A 20,030-nucleotide genomic window follows, 5' to 3' on the forward strand; every position below is an offset into this window, starting at 1 on the left:
ACTGCACAAATATTGATTTTGCTTGACTAGAGTATCCCTGCATTCTCTTCTAACTCACAAGTAAAGCTTCTCTATTTCACTGCAACAAATATTACTTTGGCTTGACTGGAGTATCCCCCCTTTTGCTTCTAACTCACAGGTAAAGCTTCTCCATTTCACTGCACAAATATGAATTTTGCTATGCTAGAGTATCTCTCCTTTCTCTTCTAACTCACAAGTAAAGCTTCCCTATTTCACTGCACAAATATTAATGTTACTTGGCTGGAGTACCCCCCTTTTCACTTCTAACTCACAAGTAAAGCTTCCTCATTTCACTGTGGGAAAGCACAGTTGGTGATGACATGGTAGGTTGGAATCCCAGCTACTGATGGGAGGCCAGGCGGGAAAGCCCAGATACTGATGGAAGGCCAGGTGGGAGAGCCCAGATGGTAAGGCAATCATGAGTGGGAAAGCCCAGATACTCATAGAAAGCTAAGTGGAAAGGCCCAGATGGCAAGAAGATCATAGGTGGGAAAGCCCAGATACTCATGGAATGCCTGGCAGGTGGGAGATCCCAGATGGTAAGGAAGTCATAGGTAGGAAAGCCCAGATACTCATGGAATGCCAGGCGGGAGAGCCCAGATACTGATGGTAGGCCAGGTGCAACAGCCCAGATGGTGATGACATTGAAACAATGTCGCTAATGAATAGATGTAAAATATATCTGTAGTCTTTTGGAGCTTGATTTCATTTCATATAGCTGTGATAAAATGTTGAAAACATGGTATTGGCAAACCAGTGTACAAGGTCATAGTCAAAGTCACAGTAGGCCATCAAATTGATTGAATTAGTACAGTAGCTGATGTAGAGAGAGCCAGTAGGACAGTCCAATCCTATTGTTCAAATATTAGATATTTACACACATATATACCTACTACTTCTTGCTCCAATCAATGTAATCACAGTAGGCCATCAAATTGATTGCATTAGTACTGTAGCTGATGTAGAGAGGGTCAGTAGGACAGCCAAATATTTGTGCCAACACTATTATTTTGAGGAAATTCTCCTCCCTTAGTTTGCCTTATGGGGAGCTTAAAAAATGTCCCATAATTCTATGTAGACTTTTGTATAGTCTCATCATGTCAATCCTTCAATGTGATTGTGTTAAGAAAATATAGGTATCTTCTCGTTGCTATTGTGGCATCCAATTGTTCAATTGTTAGACATGCACACACATATATACCTACTACTTCTTGCTCCAATCAATGTAAAAATTGCAGATTTCAATGTCCCAAAATGTTTCAAAATGGACCCCTGTCACTCCTATTTATGATGGGAAAGCCCACACAATAGATGCACAGGGATGTCCCAGAGAAATGCTAAAGTGATCCCAGATGGGATTGGGAAAGATCACAAATAGGTACTGGGGATAGCCCAGATACTTGGTCCAGTGTGGTCTGGGACATCCTGGCATATAGGGTAAATTATTGGGAATACCATCCTAAAGCACACCCACTAGGTCCTTTTCTAGCCACAAATGTTTAGACCTAAGAGGTCTTTTGAAGTGGTTGACTAAAGTGTACCTTCTAGAGCAATTCCAGGACAGACACCATATGAACTAGCCAACAAATCTAAACCAAATTTAGCAACTGCACATGAATTCAGAACAAAGGTTTATATCCACTCACCAGAAAACAGGAAGCTCCAGACACGACAGAAAAGACCAAGTTGTGATGGGAAAGGCCACATGCACTTATGGGAAGGACCATTGATACTTTTACACCTATAGATAAAGACCCAGGTGTTGTGAGGATGGTGGTCAACATTAAATTAGCTATGTAAAATCTATATGCAATACTAACTGGCAGGACATCTAGTAGGGGAGGATGGCATAAAACCATCTTTGATGTCATCTAAGTCATCATCAGAGTCTATATCATACCTATACTCATCCACCAATGCAATGTCTTCAATCACATCCATCAGTTCATTATCTCCAATCTCACCATAATTCAAATCTCCCTCATCATCCTCTTCCCCAGGTCCTACACTCTGGTCATCCTCATCCTGAAAAGAAGGCTGCACCTGTTCATGGGTAGCCTGAAGCAAGACTTCATCTGAAGGTCCCCACCTGTCCACAACTGACCAGGCACATGGGATACACTGAACATTTCTTTGCCAAGCAACACAGATGTTGACAAGCCCATCCGCACATGATGTGAGGTGGAAAGTTAAAACAACATCCTCTGCTACAATGCGAATTAAGAACAGACATGACATAGGGTCACAATCACCCACCTGCATTTGTCAAGGCATCCTGTATACCCTCCCACTCTGTCAACATCCACTCCTGCATAACAGACTGCTTGCACATCAGTCGAGCCTCCTCCTTGAAGCAGCAATCCACTTCAAGTTGCAAGCAGATACCATTTCTGATGGCCTCGTCTGATAACCACGCTGGCGGGTTGATGGTGGTGTCGTCAAGTTCAATGTCTTCATCACGCTGGAGTGGGGCACCCCCTAGGCAAGGGGTTGCAGAGGTAGGGGTTTTCCGGAGGTTCAAGTAGCTTAGTCAGCCCAAGTGTGCCATTCAGGGCATGGCAGTAGACACAGACTTCATCCCATTCAGGTGCCTTGCACATTCACTGAAGCTGGAGCAACCACTCCATTGTGGTGAGGGTGGGATTTGATCTTTGCATCAGCATATATCTGCTTCCTGCATCAGAATTCTTATATTCCATTAAATTGGTCCAAAAAACAATGATTGGTTGATACAACGTTACAGCATTGGAAATGTCAATGACCAAACATCAACACACACATGTAGAACACATTCCATTACTATTGTCTTGGAAAGAACGATAAAAAACAATGTCAAAGATGCCCCCCAAAGTCCAAAAGCAACCAAGAAGTGCAAAAGGACAATTCATCTCAAGAAAAAGCCTAACTAGCCTCCCTGATGCCTCTTCCTTGAACACATCAACTGAATCCTCCCCATTAGACACCCAGAACTTAGATCTCAAGAGTTAGCATGGAACAGCTCAGATCAAGAAGACTCAGAATACGAATCCACTGAGGTCCAGCGACAGTTAGATCAGAATGACGAGGAGGACGTAGAATCCTTACAAGGCACACCAGATCCAGAATGAACCACACTCCCCACATTTGACACGCAATCAGCACAGACCCTATTCCCATGGCCAAGCTGACAACACCACACACGTTCACTAAAATGCAACCAACAGTGACTACAATCAACCCCCTGTTAGAAGCCAAGCACCATTACCATCACCAGCAAAAAGACGTTAGCAATGTCTAACAACACACCCAATTGGTTTCATGGAAGACCCGATGAGAACACGCAGAATTTCCTCAAAGAAGTAGAATGCTACATCTTGTTCAGTGACCTGAAAACAGATGGAGGAAAAATAATGGTGTTCAGTATGCTTTTATCTGCAGGATCCATAGCAGACACATGGTGGAACAAGCTGGACAGCATGCAGAAGACAACTTGGGTAGACATGAAGAAAGCATTCACGACCAGATGGACAAGGATTGCCATCATGAAGAGACAGGGTTAGACTATCAATGGGAGATACTGCCACTGCGCCTAACTAACGAAGAAGTAGGAATGCAAATCATGATAGCAGGAGTCCCCACATGGTCGCATCTTCAATTTCATATGAGTCTCCATCAACTAGTCAATGAAGCTGGGACAGCAACCATAGCTGGGCTCATCTACCAAGTCCGAGAGAATTTACCAGTGGTGATGAAGGAACTTACGACACCAGGACTGGCAGACTGTCATATACCATATTCCCGGGTAAAGATCCGAAGATCTGATGGACATATCTGTCATCTGGTCCACAGATCCGATCTAATCCTTATTTCATGTCCTGTTCATATAACTCTAACTATTGTTCATCTCCTTTAGGCATTCCTGTACACCAGTGAAGGATCTTCAACTCAGCTGAGGGTGCAGCTGATATAATTGTTGAAGGGAGGAAAATATGAGTGCGATATGTTCGTCCCTTAGGGGAAGCGGAGAAAGCAAATATCCACTGGTCAACTCTAGGGGGAATGCGCAAAGCGCGTGATAAGGCGAAAGCGCGGGAACAAAGGCGCTATAGGCGCGCGAAGCGCGGGAAAGTCGCGCGTCGAAAAGCGGAACTGGGTGAAAGCGGTATGCGAGCGATAGTGAGATGTTAAGACGTGTACTGAGATGCTGATAAGACAACTGATGCGGATATGGCCACTAGAGCTAACTGCTACTAGGGCTTGCTGTCATATACCATATATCCGGTTACAGATCCGATGATCTGGATCCGATCCAGATCCGATGAACATATCCGTCGTCCGGTCCACAGATCCGCTTTGATTCTTATTTCATTTCCTGTTCATATAACTCTAACTATCGTTCATCCCCTTTCGGTATTCCTGTACACCGGTATACCGGTTATCCTTTACTTCCGCTTTGCTTACTGATCCGCTACACTTACGAATCCGCTTTTACTTGTACTTCATTCCCGGTTCATGATTCGTGATCCATCCAACTTACCAATACGCTCCACTTAGACTTTGCTTATACTTTCGTACATAGCCTCGCACCTTTGCTTATTGATCATTCCATTAGCTATCCGTAGTATATAAACCTTTGTATATGCGCTGTAGTAGATCAGTTCAAATATCATCTTAGATTGCACTCATTCCGTCTGGACTCTGAGTCCCTCCGTTATCCATCCGGACTTGAGTACGCTACTCTTGTCTACTCCGAGACTTAGGATAGATTCCTATAGTCTACATATCCGCCTCTGTCTTCGGACAGTCCTCACCCGTTAGTTTCTAGTCCGGATCCGATCCGGATTGGCCGTTACTCTATATACGCGATACTTTAGCTCTCTGAAATAAGGGGCAAGACTCGGGAAAGGGGCACAGCGCACGAGCTGAGGCCGAAGCCCTTCGGATCCGATACTACTTGAGTACGGTCTTAACACTTGCGATGATTTATTCAAAACATAATAAAAACTCGGAGATGGTGACTGTCTATGATGATGGTGGTCCGTGGTAATGTGTGTTGTGTAAAGTAAAAAAAAATGTGTAATGAAAAATGTGTACCAAGTGAAAATAAACATGGTACGATGTTGAAATAAATGATAAATGGAGAAATGCATACCTGGGAACTTGGTTGGACATGGGAAAACACAGTGGGAAGTCAGGCGCCCTATGGCGCTTAGGCGCGGGAAAATTCGCCTAAAGCGCGCGCAAGTCGCGCAAGTGTCGCCTATGTCGCGCACGTCGTGTGAACGTCGCGTTTATCGCGCTAGTGTCGCGTTGCATGCATAGTATTGTAGACTCGACCTACAGTGCAATATATGCCATTGTGAGGCTACTCAGGATCGAGTCTCTACATCTCCTGGGGGCTTAAATTCTGAGTGTCCCCACTCAGTGCATCATGTGGTGGACAAGCGAAGTTGCAATGAGGGTATGTGATGAGAGAGGAGTGTGATGCGAGCGTGTCTGATGCGAATGTCATGAGGCGAGACTGGCGTAGCAATGGCGCGCTAAGCGCGGGAAAAGCGGAGGCGTAAGGCGCTATAGGGGCATGAAAGCGCGGTATAGTAGCGCGCGTTGCATGCATAGTATTGTAGACTCGACCTACAGTGCAATATATGCCATTGTGAGGCTACTCAGGATCGAGTCTCTACACCGGTATACCGGTTATCCTGTACTTCCGTTATGCTTACTGATCCGCTACACTTACTGATCTGCTTTAGCTTAGACTTCATTCCCGGTTATGATACGTTGTGGGTAACACAACAAAGGTGAACGCAAGTCAGATGACAAGCAAACACTCTCTATGTTGGGTCTTGATATGCCGTGCGATATGTTCGACCCTTAAGGGAAGCAAAGAAAGCAAGGATCCACGAAATGATGCTGATCAACCCTGATCAAAGGCGACAAAAGGGCGATGTAAGCGCGAGAAACGCGCTCAAGGCGCGCGCGGGAAAGTGAAACGCGAAAAATGCGCGAAGTGCAGGAAGGCGAAAGTGCGAAAGGGCAAAAATGCGCGGAGAACAGGGATGGTAGTGCGAGCAGCGCACAAGTGTAGAGAGACAATAATATGGTGAAAAGCGCGGATATAGATGGCTACTGATACTGCCACTAGCTTTAGACTGATGCTAGGGCCTTAAGACGATGACGGATGCATGCATTGCATGGAACTAACTGCCAAGTACATGGTGGTAGAAAGATGTGGTAGGAAGCTGAGGTAGGAAGCTAAGGTGTCCAAACGAACATGAAAGTATGTAAGTTCTACCTAAGCGCTCTCCCAGGGCTCGGAGCCGAATAGGGAGCGCTCTAAGTATGTAAGTGAGGTAAAGTGATGTAAAGTAAGGGTGCATAACGAAATACACAGCGTAATAGGCTAAATATGGTCTGATAATGAAAAGGGACACACCTAGGAACTGGTTGGACGATGGATGGATGCTCCTGGATGATGCATGATGGAGTGCGCTTAAGCGCGAGAAACGCGCTAAGCGCGCGCGCGGGAACGCGAAACACGAAACGCGAAAGCGTGAGAAAGTGTTGCGCCTATGGCGCGTTTTGCAGGAGAGCTGTGCATTGTATGCGCAATGACTGGAGACACAGCAGAAGTTGCGTATGGAGTAGGGTGACAAGTGCAAGAGAAATGTGCTAAGTGCATGCGGGAATGCTGCGCGTTGTGTGGGAAAGTAGCGCGCCTATGGTGCGTTTCACGGGAAAGCTGCACGTTATGTGTAAAACAACTAGAGACATGATAGAAGTCGAATATAGCTGATAGTGCAAGTTGTGCATTGAAGGCCAATTGTCATGAGTTGTGAAAAGGTGCGAAATGTGCCCATATGTGCCTGCAGAAACGCAAGTCTCTACAACGTTATCTGTCCGACTTACCAGTACACTGTACACATACTTTGCTTATACTTCGTACATAGCCTCGCACCGTTGCTTATTGATCATTCCGTTAGTTATCTGTAGTATATAAACCCTTGTACATGCGCTGTAGTAGATCAGTTCGAATATCATCTTAGATTGCACTCATTCTGTCTGGACTCCAAGTCCCTCCGTTATCCGTCCGGACTTGAGTACGATACTCTTGTCTACTCTGAGACTTAGGATTGATTCCTATAGTCTATATATCCATCTCTGTCTTCGGACAGTCCTTGCCCGTTAGTTTCTAATTTGGATCCAGTCCGGATTAGCTGTTACTATATACGTCCAATATCCAGAAGCCTTAATGGATCTGTTACGAGACTTATCCGTCTCAATATATATGATACTCTAGTACCCTGAAATAAGGGGCAAGACTCAGGAAAGGGGCACAGCGCACGAGCTGAGGCTGAAGCCCTTCAGATCCGATACTTCTTGAGTACGGTCTTAACACAGACTGGGACAAGTTCCTGGAGGAGATTGAGAAGATAGACACGAATAAACTCCAAGAGATAGCAGAGGCAGCATGAAAGAAGAAAGAAGTAGAGAAAGCACAGAACGCCCGCCTTGCTAGGCTAGATAAATTGCAGACTGACGCCATTGAAGCCATGCGTCTACAGCTCCAACGCATGAACATCAGAAACACGCAGACAAACCAGACATTCGCCAATATGCCTACCCATAACCCATCAGACAACTCCTCACCCTGTATACGCTATGTAGCCAAGGGACAGAGGATGAATACGTGCAGCAGGAACAGGGAAAAGGGCAAGGGTCGTCAGTATAGAGGAGCACCAGACGACCCATGCAAAAGTTACACCTCAGCAGGCAGAGCAACCTGTCCTCATATGCAGAGAGGCAACATATGAGGACCAATCAATGTGTCCCACTGAAACATTCATATGCACAGATTCAGTCATTGTAACGCCAGATGAGCAATGTGATGTCATTGATTTGTATGCGACAGAGGACATTAAGAACGACAGAGTCAACACAAAATGCTGTCTACCATTCCTACACCAAACCTTGTTCATAGGCCCAAAAGGCAAGGTGGTCAGAGTCCAAGCACTATTCGATGAAGGGGCAATGACAAGTGTCATGTGCATGTCGGTCTTCAATCACATCAAACACAGACTGGGAAACTGGCATCCATCCACAAAAACACTTTGAATGGCCAATGGCATCATAGTTAAATCAGAGGCAGTCTGGAAGGGAGAAGTGATAATCGGGGGAATACACGCTGAAGGAGAGTTTGAAGTCTTGCAAAGCGGAGGAGGGTGGAAGTTCTTATTCAGAAAACCAATGCTACACACCTTCAAAGCAGTTCATGACTACGAGGATGATGAAGTTCAGGGTCAGGGTCTGGAGGCATGACAATCCTGCACAATCAATCGCAAGTGCGGAAAATGAGCGTTGAAGAAGCTGAAGAATCAGAAGCAATGCACATGGTGATAGAAAGGGAGCTGAAGATAGAACAAACCATCATCGAAGAAACACCGGGCACCACGGAACAAACCATTGCAATCTGTATCACCACAGACGGCAAACCGATACCAGAAAATGAAATAGAGCCCCTGCTGAAAGAAATACCTACAGACTTCTTAGCCAATGACGAAGCAATATTCACAAGACTCACCCATCCACACAACCCCAAACGAGTAGTCTGGATCATGAAACGAGTGCAGTACAGGGAAGATCTTACAGCAGAGGAACTAGAAAAGATAAGAGCATTAGTTATGACGTATGCTGACATATTTGCTTGTTCACTAGGGGAAGTATTACCAGTTCCGGGCGCAGTACATCGCCTAGACATACCAGAGGGAGTAACATTCAATCTTCAAGTACATCAATGACCACTCACCACCCCACAGTTACAATTCCTACACAGCAAAGTAGATGAAATGATAGAGGCAGGGATTATTGAACACGCACCATTTTTCGCTAGTCAAATGTTGTGCTAACACCGTTCTTGCGAAAAAGGCCCATAAACAGGAGGGCATGACACTTGAAGAACTCCAATGTGCCATTAACAATCAATGTCTAAGGCACAACCAGTCACCAGTGTTCACTCTTCTGGAACGTGAAGTAGTGGAAGGACCTACAAGAACAAGCTGGGATGTAAAACCTCAAAAATAAAGAATATGTCAAAATTTTAATGAGGTTAATCGAGTAATGAACATCGCACCGATGCCACAAGGAGATATAAGAGCCAAACAACTACATCTCAGTGGGCATAAGTACGTGTCCATATTTGATTTTTTATCTGGGTTCTACACAGTGGAAGTCCCAGAAGAATTGCAACCATACACGGCATTCTACGTTGAAGGCCATGGTTACTTTTGGTACAAATGGATGCCTATGGGACTAACAGGGGCACCATCAACATTCTCAGAAATGACAGCAAGTAACCTACACGACATTTTGGTAGACAGCACAATGGAACTGTTTGTGGATGATGGAGGGTGTGCAGCGAATAGTTTCGAGGAGATGATGGGAAAGCTGGAACAGATATTTCAGAGGTGTTGTGAACACAGCATCTCTCTATCACCTACAAAGTGCCATTTATTCATGACAGAAACCATATTCGCCAGTGCAAATGTAGGGCCTCAAGGAGTACAGCCAGACCTGGCGAAACTAACAGCAGTCGTCAACTGGGAACAACCAGATGCACCGAACTTAGAATCATTCCTAGGACTCACCAGCCACTTCCAGGACTTAATCCAAGGGTATGCGCTAAGAGAAGGTCCATTACGGAACCTGGTTAAGGCAGCACTGTTAACAACACCATACACAAAGAATACTTATAGACACACCCTAAGAGGCTTCAAACTGCAAGACCTATGGCAAGAGAAACATACAAGAGCCTTCCTAAATCTAAAGGCAGCATTAGTATCAAAGCCAATCTTACAAGTGCCAAAGTATGATGGCTCGAACTTTGTGGTGACATTAGACGGATGCGCCGAAGGTTTCGCAGCTGTCCTGTCCCAACAAACATGCACACAAAGCCCATCCAGGAAATGGACAGAACACCTGCACCCAATCGCATTCGCATCCAAAAGAACATTGTCAATGGAACAGAACTACAAACTGTTCTTATTGGAGTTCGCAGCCCTGAAGTTTGCATTGGATAAGTTTTCAGACACAATATGGGGTTTCCCGGTCGAAGTAGAAACTGATTGCCAAGCACTAAAGGACATAATCATCAGCAATCACCTGAACACAGCTCATGCAAGATGGCACGACGGAATCTTAGCGCACAACATTGTGGATACATTATATTAATAAGCTAGTTAGTAAATAAGCTGACTTAACACACTAAAAGGATTGATTTGTAAGGTTGTTCTTACCAATACATGTGCTGAATCATGCTTAGTAAGATAGCCTCCAATAGGTATAAAGGAGGCCATTTTGCCACTGTCAATCTAAGCTTCCCACTTTAAACCCTGTTCTCAAATCAAGTGAGATTACCTAAGAAATAAAGTGCAGGCAAAACTAGTGCCTTGAAGTAAGACTAAGAAATATCTATCTGAGTTATATACTACCTTACAGGGGCTGACTATATAACAAACTAAACTTCACTCATACAAATAACCTCTCTCTTTTACAGGAAGGGAGACACAAGCTAAGAGAACTACTTCACACTGAGGCAAACTTTCATAGGGTGAAATAAACCTATTCAATTGACAAAGACCTCAAAGCAAACCCACAGAGAGAAAACAAGAAGGGGACATTTTTAAGTAAACCCTCCCAAGAACTCACATATTATCTACCATGAAAACTAGAAAAGTCGTAGACCGTGTACTTAAGGACTAGCAAGAAGTCTTATCCTATATAGTTCTGCCGTCACTATATATGTGTTGTATATAAGACCCTCAAGTAAGAGGACACCAGAAGCGCGCAAGACATCGAGGATCACAATACTTGATTGAAGATAAGAAGCTCTGGAAGTTACAAGGTGGGACCACAGTAAGAGCTCATAGCAGGGTAGAATGCATCAACAAAGAAGAAGCCCAAGCACTAGCTGTGAAACAGCATAGCAAAGGCAGACATTGGGGACATGATACGATCAAAATAGGACTAACCGATCAAATTTACAGTCCAAAATTAGACACATCCATCATGGCTGCAATAAGCGACTGCAGTCACTGCAAGATTCTCAGTACACCACATTTACACTTGCTATTAGAACCAATAACACGCAGGCATCCATTTGAACTATTAGTAGGAGATTACCTCACCCTGCCAAAGGCGAAAGGATACAATATCTTGGGAGTATACTTGGCATTCTCGCAACATATCTGGGCGCTCAAGTATAAGTCCGGCGGAACAGCTAACACAACCATTGATGGCCTAGAGCAGATCTTCAAGAACCTCACAGTGCCTGAAACCTTCATGTCCAATGGAGGGAAACACTTCAACAATGCTGCCGTTAGAAGATTCTGCGCTAAGTGGAATTGTAATACTCATGTCATTGCCACATACTCACCATGGGTCAACGGCCTAGTCGAGGGAGCAAATAAGATCCTGTTGCATGTATTGAAGAGACTGTGCACACCAGACCTAGGAGAGGACAATCACAAGGCACTTACATGGGACGAACTACCACTCAATTGGCCTGATCACTTGGACGACGTGATTACAGCACTTAACTATCACATTCTCCCAGCACTCAAGTTCTCGCCAAAAGAGTTACTCCTAGGACAAGTAGTCAACACCCCGCGCACAGACCTTAGCAATAGCACATCCGCAATAATTCGCAATATCCACATTGGACGTCAGCATGCAGATGGCATACATAGCACAACATCAACTAGATGGGTATGACACTGCAGTTTTACACACTATCAAACGAAAGGCTGCATTTGATAAACGTGTCCTTGAACACACACCAGGTGAAGTTATCTTTCATAACGGACAGTTAGTACAATTTTATCGCAGCAGTTTAGATTATACATTCAAAGCCAAACGGAAGCTACTCCCCAAATGGTCCCCACCCCATCGCATCGTTACAAGGATCCGGAACTCCTACAAGGTAGAAACATTGAAAGGAAAGGCAATACCAGGAGAGATGCATGCGTGGCACCTTCGTGTGTTTATACCTAGAGAAGGAACCAAGTTAGCCGAAGAACAACAGAAGCTCGAAGAACATCAGTTGATGCAGGAGGAAGAGATCAATGACAAAGACAAAGACAAATCAAGCACAGATGTACAGGAAAAAGGACACAGGATAGATGAGGAAAGTGAAGAAGACCAAAATGAGGAAACAGTTGACGACGAAGACCAAGAACAAGAACATACAAGAGAAACGAGAGAATGAGAGAGTGAAAACGACAACAAGAGCAAGAATGATGACAAAGACCAAGAAGGGCAAGGATGAGAGAGCAGGAGAGATCAGTGAGCAAGCGACAAGGATACCACTGGGTTTTTTTCAAGGGGGGCACTTGGAGTGGGGCACCCCCTAGGCAAGGGGTTGCAGAGGCAGGGGTTTTCTGGAAGTTCAAGTAGCTTAGTTAGCCAAAGTGTGCCATTCAGGGCATGGCAGTAGACACAGACTTCATCCCATTCAGGTGCCTTGCACATTCACCAAAGCTGGAGCTACCGCTCCAGCATGGAATGGAGTGAGGGGGGATAGTAGAAGGTGGCGCTTTCCATTGTCATATAAGCGATCGTATTTGAGAACACAAGCCATTGTAAATTGAGACTAACTTGAGAATGCCTGGTTCGTGACATTTGATGGAGTGTTGCATATTCATGTGAAGTTTTTCTGCTGTAAAGACATGAGATTTGTCGTACAAGTGGCAAAGTACGCATGAATGCACTATTGATAGATGCTCTGTATGACCTCTCGAGTCTCTCCAATTCAAACTTCCATTGATGAAGACAGTCCTGAATGCAAGTTTTCACAGCGTGAGCATTCAACCTCAACCAGCTGCAGATTGAGCTCCATGATGTCATTGACATGACCACCATGTAACTACGCCTCCAGTTCACAGACAGAAGTGTCATGTGCATCTAAAGTCTTCTCCAATGCAAGGATAGTGGTGATGACCTCGGCCGCCTTGTTCCTGGATTGACCTAGTCAAGATATTGAGTTCAATAAGACAACAACAATAGGTAGGTATCCTCTTACATGGAGCAGGTCGTGTCTGGTGTGCAATCTGAGCCTTCCACTCTGCACGAAGCATATCCCCATTGAGGCCCAAGTCTTGTAAATTGTCCAGAGCCGCATTCTTCTTCATCTGGCAGTGTATCCAATGCCGATGAAGCCAATGGCCAAATCCTTGCAGCGATCTCATGCCAAGGTGGCAAATTTGAGTATCAAGCATGAAAAGACACTGATTGAACTAGAGTAGAGTCAGACTTGTAGAATGATACATGGGTGGTACTTACCCCAGAAACACATAGGGAGGGGATGAGTTGCTTTAGAGAACTCCATAGTTGTTCACACCCCTCACCATCAGACAGTCCAAAACCTTCACATTTCCTGGGATGGTAAATAATTTGACAAGGCCGCTGGTGACCATAAGTGTGGAATATGGCAACTGCAAAGGTGATTCACGATAAAATAGATTCATCCACAAGACTCCATTTGCGACAGCTCCATTCGAGTTGGCACCTGATGTCGCACATAAGGCCCACGGTCATTTGAGGGGGTAGATGCTTGAACAGACAGTCCAATAGAGCGAGCAAGTAATGTTGTTTCTCCCTGCCGATGTAAGGTTCACGATCCAGAGCACATGGTTGTGTCTACAAAGCAGCACCAGAAGGCCTGTGTTGGTAAAAAAAAAACGAGTGCTTGCCTTCTCCTGTTTCTCGTCTGCAGCCATGAAAGATTCTCCGCATTCATCCAGGACTGATACTGGCACACTCATCCCCTTTTCATAGTGATCCTCTTCTGGTTCCATCCTCACATAATGCAGTGACTTATCTCCCTACTTACTGGACAGCCCATGTTGACATTTGTCCATAATAGTCGGGCCAACCCACCATGGGCCCACATTGCTATGTACCTCTTACACAAGGGATGGGCCCACATGTGAGTTTATCACTGAATATGCTGAGTGGGCCAGGGGGTAGACAAAATCCCAGGCTCAGGAGTGGGCCTACTGCATATACTGTGGAATACAATAATACATAGGATAGTACTGTTATGGTGTATAGGCTATAACTGTTATATGTTGCTCAAGGGCAACGGGTGGGCCCTGTATGAACTTGCCGATGCTGATCTCCGACATCGCCGACACCTTAGCATATCTCTGGCATTGCCGACATCGTATATACCTATTGCAATATGGGCAATCAAATCAACCACACCATGGCATATCCATGTAGTATAGCCATACATCCCAAACCATCGGGATGGGACGATGGCTGAGTGTCAAATCTCCCAAGTATTTATCAGCCATACTGGGATCACCGACACCACATTCAAGGTGGCAAAGCTCTGCACCTCCTTGTGTACAGGCCTGGCAATTATTGAGTAGTTGGGGGAATATTTGTTACATATGCAATTAAAGCTTAGTGCCTCAAGTCCTGTGTACAGCGTCGCTGACTATTGACTCATACCTCGAGTAGTCAGCTCGGGGCATATCTATAAACTCATGCACATCATCCCTCATGTACCACACCCAAGCTATTCAGTCACCATCCACCACATCTACCCCATGCCTGATTATCCTTCCTGAACCAACAGCCATGGCACCCGAAACATACACAATTTCAATGCCTATATTAGGCATCTTCATCCTTGCTCCTCCATAATTGCCGACGCTGGTCATGACGTCGAACCACTGGGAACGAGACAGAGGATCATGGTGGAAGGGTGAACGCCGGTTGCACATAATGGAGAGAGCTGTAAACACGGATGCCCACTCTCTGAGGCGATCACCCATTTCATCCAATTTCTTGTCGGCTGCCCAGAGACCAAGGCCCAGCTGTATTACCAATGATGACCAATAGAGGTTAGGGTGCATAACTCTCAAGGCCGCAGCAATGAGCACCGCCAGTCTTTGTATTGCCTGACAGAAAGACCTTCCATCATCCCCTTTAAGAGTCGCCAACACTTCCGGATGAAACTTGGGAGCCTGGGATGAATGAGCATGGACATGGCTAGCTGTTGGGATGCGAAGTCCGACTCACCGGATGGCCTTGCAAAAACCATGCTGGCGATAGATTAATACACCCAGGGGTAATGCTGTCTTGACTGGGGTGAAAATTAGATTCATGGGTCCGCCATTTACCATTGGTCTCTGTGCCACACGTGACACTTTTCGCCAGCATGACTGCCATCTTGGTGGTCGCCGCCGCCATGTCATTCTAACATTGTCAAAACAATCCCAGTCGGCGGTTGGGACAACTGAAGCGGAAGCGGAAGCGGAAGCGGAAGCGGAAGCGGAAGCGGAAGCGGAAGAAAGTAGCGCTGCCGGAAAATGTGCAAGAGGTTGATGCCAAGCCAGGTCGAGTCTCAGCAATGGAGAAGAGGAGATGGGACTCAAGTCCAAGTCAACCACCAGTGCCACACAGTGCACAACAGCCACCGTTGGCATCCCTTGCATTGACGGTATGTGCCTATGATTAGTTGATCACCTAACATTTATTTGGATTCACACTGAACAGTCGAAAATTTCAAAGAGGCACAAAGTTGCTCAGTTGCCACCAACACCCCCGGTGAATCTGCCAACAGAAGATATCAATGCTGTAAGTGCCCAGGTGTGGCATTCTAGACAAGCTGACACACTGCAGGACAATGATGGTGCGGAGCTGGTGCCGCGTTGTGACCAGTGCATGAAAGCGTATGTACCACTCAAACTACTGGTCAGATATTGCTGATATTTCATGGAATCAAGGATGTGATTTGTCGTCAAGGATATGGTTCTACTGGTGCCATCCTCAGAGCTTGCTGCCGGTGCTCAAGGCAAAAACTGAAATGCTCACATGCGAAGGCTGACACACTGCCAACGCCGAAGGGGAGGTCTCGCCGTACTCGCTCAACATCACGCCGACATTCTCCTGCTGAAGGTAATACTGTTACCTTTTGTTGTACATGATGCTGACTATTCTAGATATGCTTGTTGAAAGCGATACTGATGCCAGAGCTATACCAACATCGCTGTTGCATTCCGTGCCGCCAATCGCAACTTTATCGCCTGAACCTGACTCGCCAAGTCCTGCCAAGCCATCTTCATCCCCTGTACTAGATCCTCCCAGGCAATCTCCTGCTCCCACTACACAGGAGTCAATGGATGTTTCTGGAGATGCAATCGTAGGCGAATTGCGTGTGATGACATTGGAGGTTCGCAATGACTCTGCCACATTGTCCGCTAGGAAGTCTGACCTCCAGAAGGTTACTGATGGTCTTTGGGCTGAAGTTGACAGACTACAGGCGCGCCACATAGTTACCCGGGAGGTGGTGATGACATTGCAACAGCGCATCGCCGCCCAAGATGCTGAAATCCATGCATTACAAGGTCTCCACACTGAGCTCGCCACACTTTAAAAAGACATCAAAGCTTTGCAGGTGGAGTCGGCGACTCGTGATTGGGACCTGAAGAATGCTCAGGAGCAATTGACTTGACAGGAGCGCACCACCAGTGTTCTTCAAGACGCCTACAATTCTCTTCACCATCGTGTGCTCAGTTCCAACCAGTCAGTGTCTCCCCCTTTTCCAATGCAGTGTATCTTGCCACTCCAGTAAGCACTGGCCACCTGCCTGTTAGTGTGGGCCAGATGCAAGCCATGGAGGGCTTGTACTTCAATTTCGTGGGTCAACCATCCGGAGGAAATGTCGCCAGCGGTGCTGGTCTTAGTGGTCCATTCCATCGTCCCTCTCCTGGTCTCTCTGTTTGTAACACCGCCGGTAGTTCTGGTGATGCCTTCGGTGAGTCGGCATCCGGAACGGGCCCCAGGACCTAGTTTACTTTGTCTTTACACTACATTTCTTAGTTGAGGTTTCGGCAATGCCGATTGACAGTTGCTGCAGGTTATGTTTGGTATCAATAGTCAATGGTGATATTTGATTTGCTTTCCTCCATGGTCCAGTACATGGTGTTGGATCTAAGGCGACATCAAGTGCATGGTATAGACGTATAGATAATAAGTTGGCTTTGATAGCTAGGGTACCTGTGGTAATATTTTGCCAATGGAGTACCTGAGATGGTTATTGGTGACACGTGCTTTGATGGAGGTGCCCAGGATTGTAGTTTGGAATTGCATGGATATGATGCTGCAGGGTATAAATCTTCACCAGTGATATCTTGTCCTTTGATGATGGTGGTCCCTGCTGGGGTATTTTGGAAATAAAGGCATCTGATGCTGGATGGTACAGAAGGTCACTGCCGAGATCGTGCTTCAGTGGCGGCGGTTCCTGTCATGGTAGGAAATAGGGTATAGATGATTACAGGCAAGATCTTGGGCTTTGATGGTGGCAGTGTCTATGATTGCATTCTGGAAATGTAGGTCTATGATGCTGCAGGGTATAGATGGTCACCGCCGATATGTTGCACTTCAGTGGCGGTGGTTCCTGTGCCTCCCATATATGGTATAGATTGTCACCAGTGACATCTTGTGCTTTGATGGCAGCAGATTCTACCATATATGATGCTGCAGGGTATAGATTGTCACCTGCAACATCTTGTGCTTTGATGGTGGTGGTTCCTACCATATATGATGCTGCAGGGTATAGATTGTCACCAGTGACATCATTATGCAAATGATGCTACAGGGTATAGATAGTTACTGGTGACATCTTGTTCTGTGGTGGTTCCTACCATGGGATTGTGTATATGATGCTGCAGGGTATAGATTGTCGCCGGCGACGTCGTTCGTTGATGGCAGCAATGCATACTCATGATGGTTAGGTAAGTAGTATAGAACCATGCAGGTGGGAAGTTGATTCATAGGTGACACACATATCATACCAATTGCAGTACATACATTTGGGAGTAACACATTATTACAAGTCACTTCCAACTCCGTTTGGCCTTTTGAGCCTTGGCGACTGCTGCCTTGCTCCTTGTTCTCTTAGCTGGCATGTCACTCACAAGATCAGCGGTGTCGCATTTTAGCGGCTTTGTTGGTGGATCATTTACCACATTGGAACCCACCAAACTCTTGCTTCAGGTATTTGTACCCGCTGATTTCGGCGCTGCCTGCGGTGTCTTCAGAGCAACTGCCAATTTCCTGATCATGTTTGACCTGGCAGGCTGTATCGCCTCATTAGATGTGTTGGTCGAATGGCATCCTCTCATAGTTACTGTTGGAGGTGATGGTTCTTCTCTGTCATTGGAGACAATTGATGCTCTCTCCTCATCATCGTTGGTAGATTTACGATCCTCCTCCTCCACCTGTCCCCCATCAGTGCTTTGCTCATCATTGTATTGGTGTCCTGTGTCACGTCTGGCCTTTCGAGCACCATGGTCTTTGGCATGCTGAGTAGCTCGCCACAATGTTTTCAGGAATGACTTTGCCGGCATCTCCATGTCACCATCACTGTCTTTCCATGCTTTGAAACAGAAGGTGGGACGAAGCTTCTTTTCCTGTTGGTGATGCCAGAAATCCAATAGAGTAGTGACATCTGCTTTGTCCATCTTTGATGGCTCCACCAACTGTACATTGGCAAGCCAGTAAGTGCTGTCAAAAAAGTTGGACTGGTTCTTAACCAAATCGCCCCAGGGCACCACAGTCTTGACTTGGTGTGATCCCATGCATATCCCTGTTGAAATTAAGATTTGTTGATATTGTGAAGGAGACTCAATACTGACTGTAATGCCTGGCAAGGAAAGATCAAATGACATGCTGTTGATCCCCCTGTTTCCAGCTCATGGTATCAGGGAGCATTGGCCACCCATCATTGTCTTCCTCTAGTTCAAGGAGCTTTCATGGCACTTGTTTCTTGGAGGTCACAATCTGAGGAACATCTTGATCCTGGACATCTGAATATTCATTGAGTATGATGCCAATAAATTCTGTTAACTGGGCGTCTCACCAAATTGATCTCCTACATATTGCTGCTATTCAGGCATGAAGATCCCATCCCAATCTCTGGTCTTCAAAAAGCTTTCGCCACCACCAAACTGTTCATTGAAGTCATGTCTCCAGCGATCTTGAGATCTGGCGGAACACTCCAAGAGTGGAAACAAGACTCACGCTCCTAACATTAGTTTCCCTCTGCTGTCCTGCCATGCTGACATCACAAAGACCCTCATTCCAGCTTACTTGAACATCTTGGTGGCGAAATGCTCTATCATGTCAGCTCCTTTGCTTTCAGCTACACTGGCCTGGATTTCAGGTGGAGCAGCTTCATTGTTCCACTTGTCTGCAACCACTTTTGCCTCTTCCTTCTCCTCTGCCGACAGACCTGCTAGAACAGTCTTTGTAGCCTCCGGCCACTTGACAATCATCCCCTCACTCCCAGGAGTCTCTCCAGTCTCCTCTCGGATTCGGGCCTTGTTCTGCTCAACCAACACTTGGTGACCTGTCCATTTCTTGCCATACTTGATGAGAGGCTTTGGAGCTTTCCGGCAAGATTGGTTGTACAACCACTCCTTGTAAGTCTGTTGTCACAAAATCAATAGCTGGAGGATGCACATATTTACACTGGTACATGCCTTTTTCCTAGCTTTCAATATGACTTTATCCCGGGTGGGAGCTTGGAGGCAGGCTTCCTTGTGTATGGCATTCAAGACATGCAGCTGTTGTTTACCTTTGGCAGTCCTCCAGATGGGCCTTGAGGACTGTTATTTCAGCCTTGATCAAGGGAAGCTTGGTCTGCTGGGGAACAATGATAGGGGATTCACTCCGGGCCATTTTGTGATATGGTTGATGGTAATTGGAATGGTTGGACAGTTGCAAATGGTCGGTACCGATAACCCTTACTCGGATTCCTTGGTTCATATTATCATGTACGTATTGCTACACAATCAGTGTGTATGCAAAGCACCAGCTGGATATTACTTGCCCCTCTTGTGCAGAAATGGCTATAGGTCATACATGCATGACCAACTCTGATATGAGATTTAGCATGACATATCCCTGATGAGATGGTCCCTACTTTTCAAAGACTAATCAAACCCTAATTACTGGTATTT

The 20,030-nt window shown here is 45.8% G+C and overlaps 7 protein-coding genes across 7 annotated transcripts; 1 reads left to right on the forward strand and 6 right to left on the reverse strand.

Annotated features, from left to right (window-relative positions):
• Positions 1-1,911: 1,911 nt before the first annotated feature.
• Positions 1,912-2,476, reverse strand: DFJ58DRAFT_619763 (uncharacterized protein; the record flags this gene model as incomplete). The annotated part of the gene is made up of 2 exons (XM_041381023.1): positions 1,912-2,225; positions 2,305-2,476. Coding segments are annotated over 2 exons (486 nt in total), but the record flags the coding sequence as incomplete, so codon positions are not given.
• A 10,147-nt stretch (positions 2,477-12,623) lies between these two features.
• DFJ58DRAFT_644019 (uncharacterized protein) lies at positions 12,624-12,870 on the reverse strand (the record flags this gene model as incomplete). Its single annotated transcript, XM_041381389.1, has 2 exons — positions 12,624-12,712; positions 12,765-12,870. Coding segments are annotated over 2 exons (195 nt in total), but the record flags the coding sequence as incomplete, so codon positions are not given.
• Positions 12,871-12,919: 49 nt separating this feature from the next.
• On the reverse strand, positions 12,920-13,482 carry DFJ58DRAFT_656479 (uncharacterized protein; the record flags this gene model as incomplete). The annotated part of the gene is made up of 3 exons (XM_041381905.1): positions 12,920-13,020; positions 13,076-13,289; positions 13,336-13,482. Coding segments are annotated over 3 exons (462 nt in total), but the record flags the coding sequence as incomplete, so codon positions are not given.
• A 1,100-nt stretch (positions 13,483-14,582) lies between these two features.
• On the reverse strand, positions 14,583-15,225 carry DFJ58DRAFT_656576 (uncharacterized protein; the record flags this gene model as incomplete). Its single annotated transcript, XM_041381922.1, has 2 exons — positions 14,583-15,029; positions 15,085-15,225. 2 exons carry the CDS (start codon positions 15,223-15,225, stop codon positions 14,583-14,585), a joined length of 588 nt encoding a protein of 195 aa, XP_041246663.1.
• Positions 15,226-15,415: 190 nt separating this feature from the next.
• Positions 15,416-16,441, forward strand: DFJ58DRAFT_725094 (uncharacterized protein; the record flags this gene model as incomplete). Its single annotated transcript, XM_041385180.1, has 5 exons — positions 15,416-15,505; positions 15,562-15,642; positions 15,688-15,708; positions 15,765-15,963; positions 16,008-16,441. 5 exons carry the CDS (start codon positions 15,416-15,418, stop codon positions 16,439-16,441), a joined length of 825 nt encoding a protein of 274 aa, XP_041246664.1.
• A 1,618-nt stretch (positions 16,442-18,059) lies between these two features.
• On the reverse strand, positions 18,060-18,737 carry DFJ58DRAFT_725095 (uncharacterized protein; the record flags this gene model as incomplete). Its single annotated transcript, XM_041385181.1, has 1 exon — positions 18,060-18,737. One exon carries the CDS (start codon positions 18,735-18,737, stop codon positions 18,060-18,062), a length of 678 nt encoding a protein of 225 aa, XP_041246665.1.
• A 417-nt stretch (positions 18,738-19,154) lies between these two features.
• On the reverse strand, positions 19,155-19,749 carry DFJ58DRAFT_725096 (uncharacterized protein; the record flags this gene model as incomplete). The annotated part of the gene is made up of 3 exons (XM_041385182.1): positions 19,155-19,496; positions 19,539-19,557; positions 19,646-19,749. 3 exons carry the CDS (start codon positions 19,747-19,749, stop codon positions 19,155-19,157), a joined length of 465 nt encoding a protein of 154 aa, XP_041246666.1.
• Between the last annotated feature and the right edge of the window lie 281 nt (positions 19,750-20,030).

Source organism: Suillus subalutaceus, assembly GCF_016647625.1.
Source record: "Suillus subalutaceus strain FC151 chromosome Unknown DFJ58scaffold_24, whole genome shotgun sequence".
Classification (NCBI taxonomy): domain Eukaryota; kingdom Fungi; phylum Basidiomycota; class Agaricomycetes; order Boletales; family Suillaceae; genus Suillus; species Suillus subalutaceus.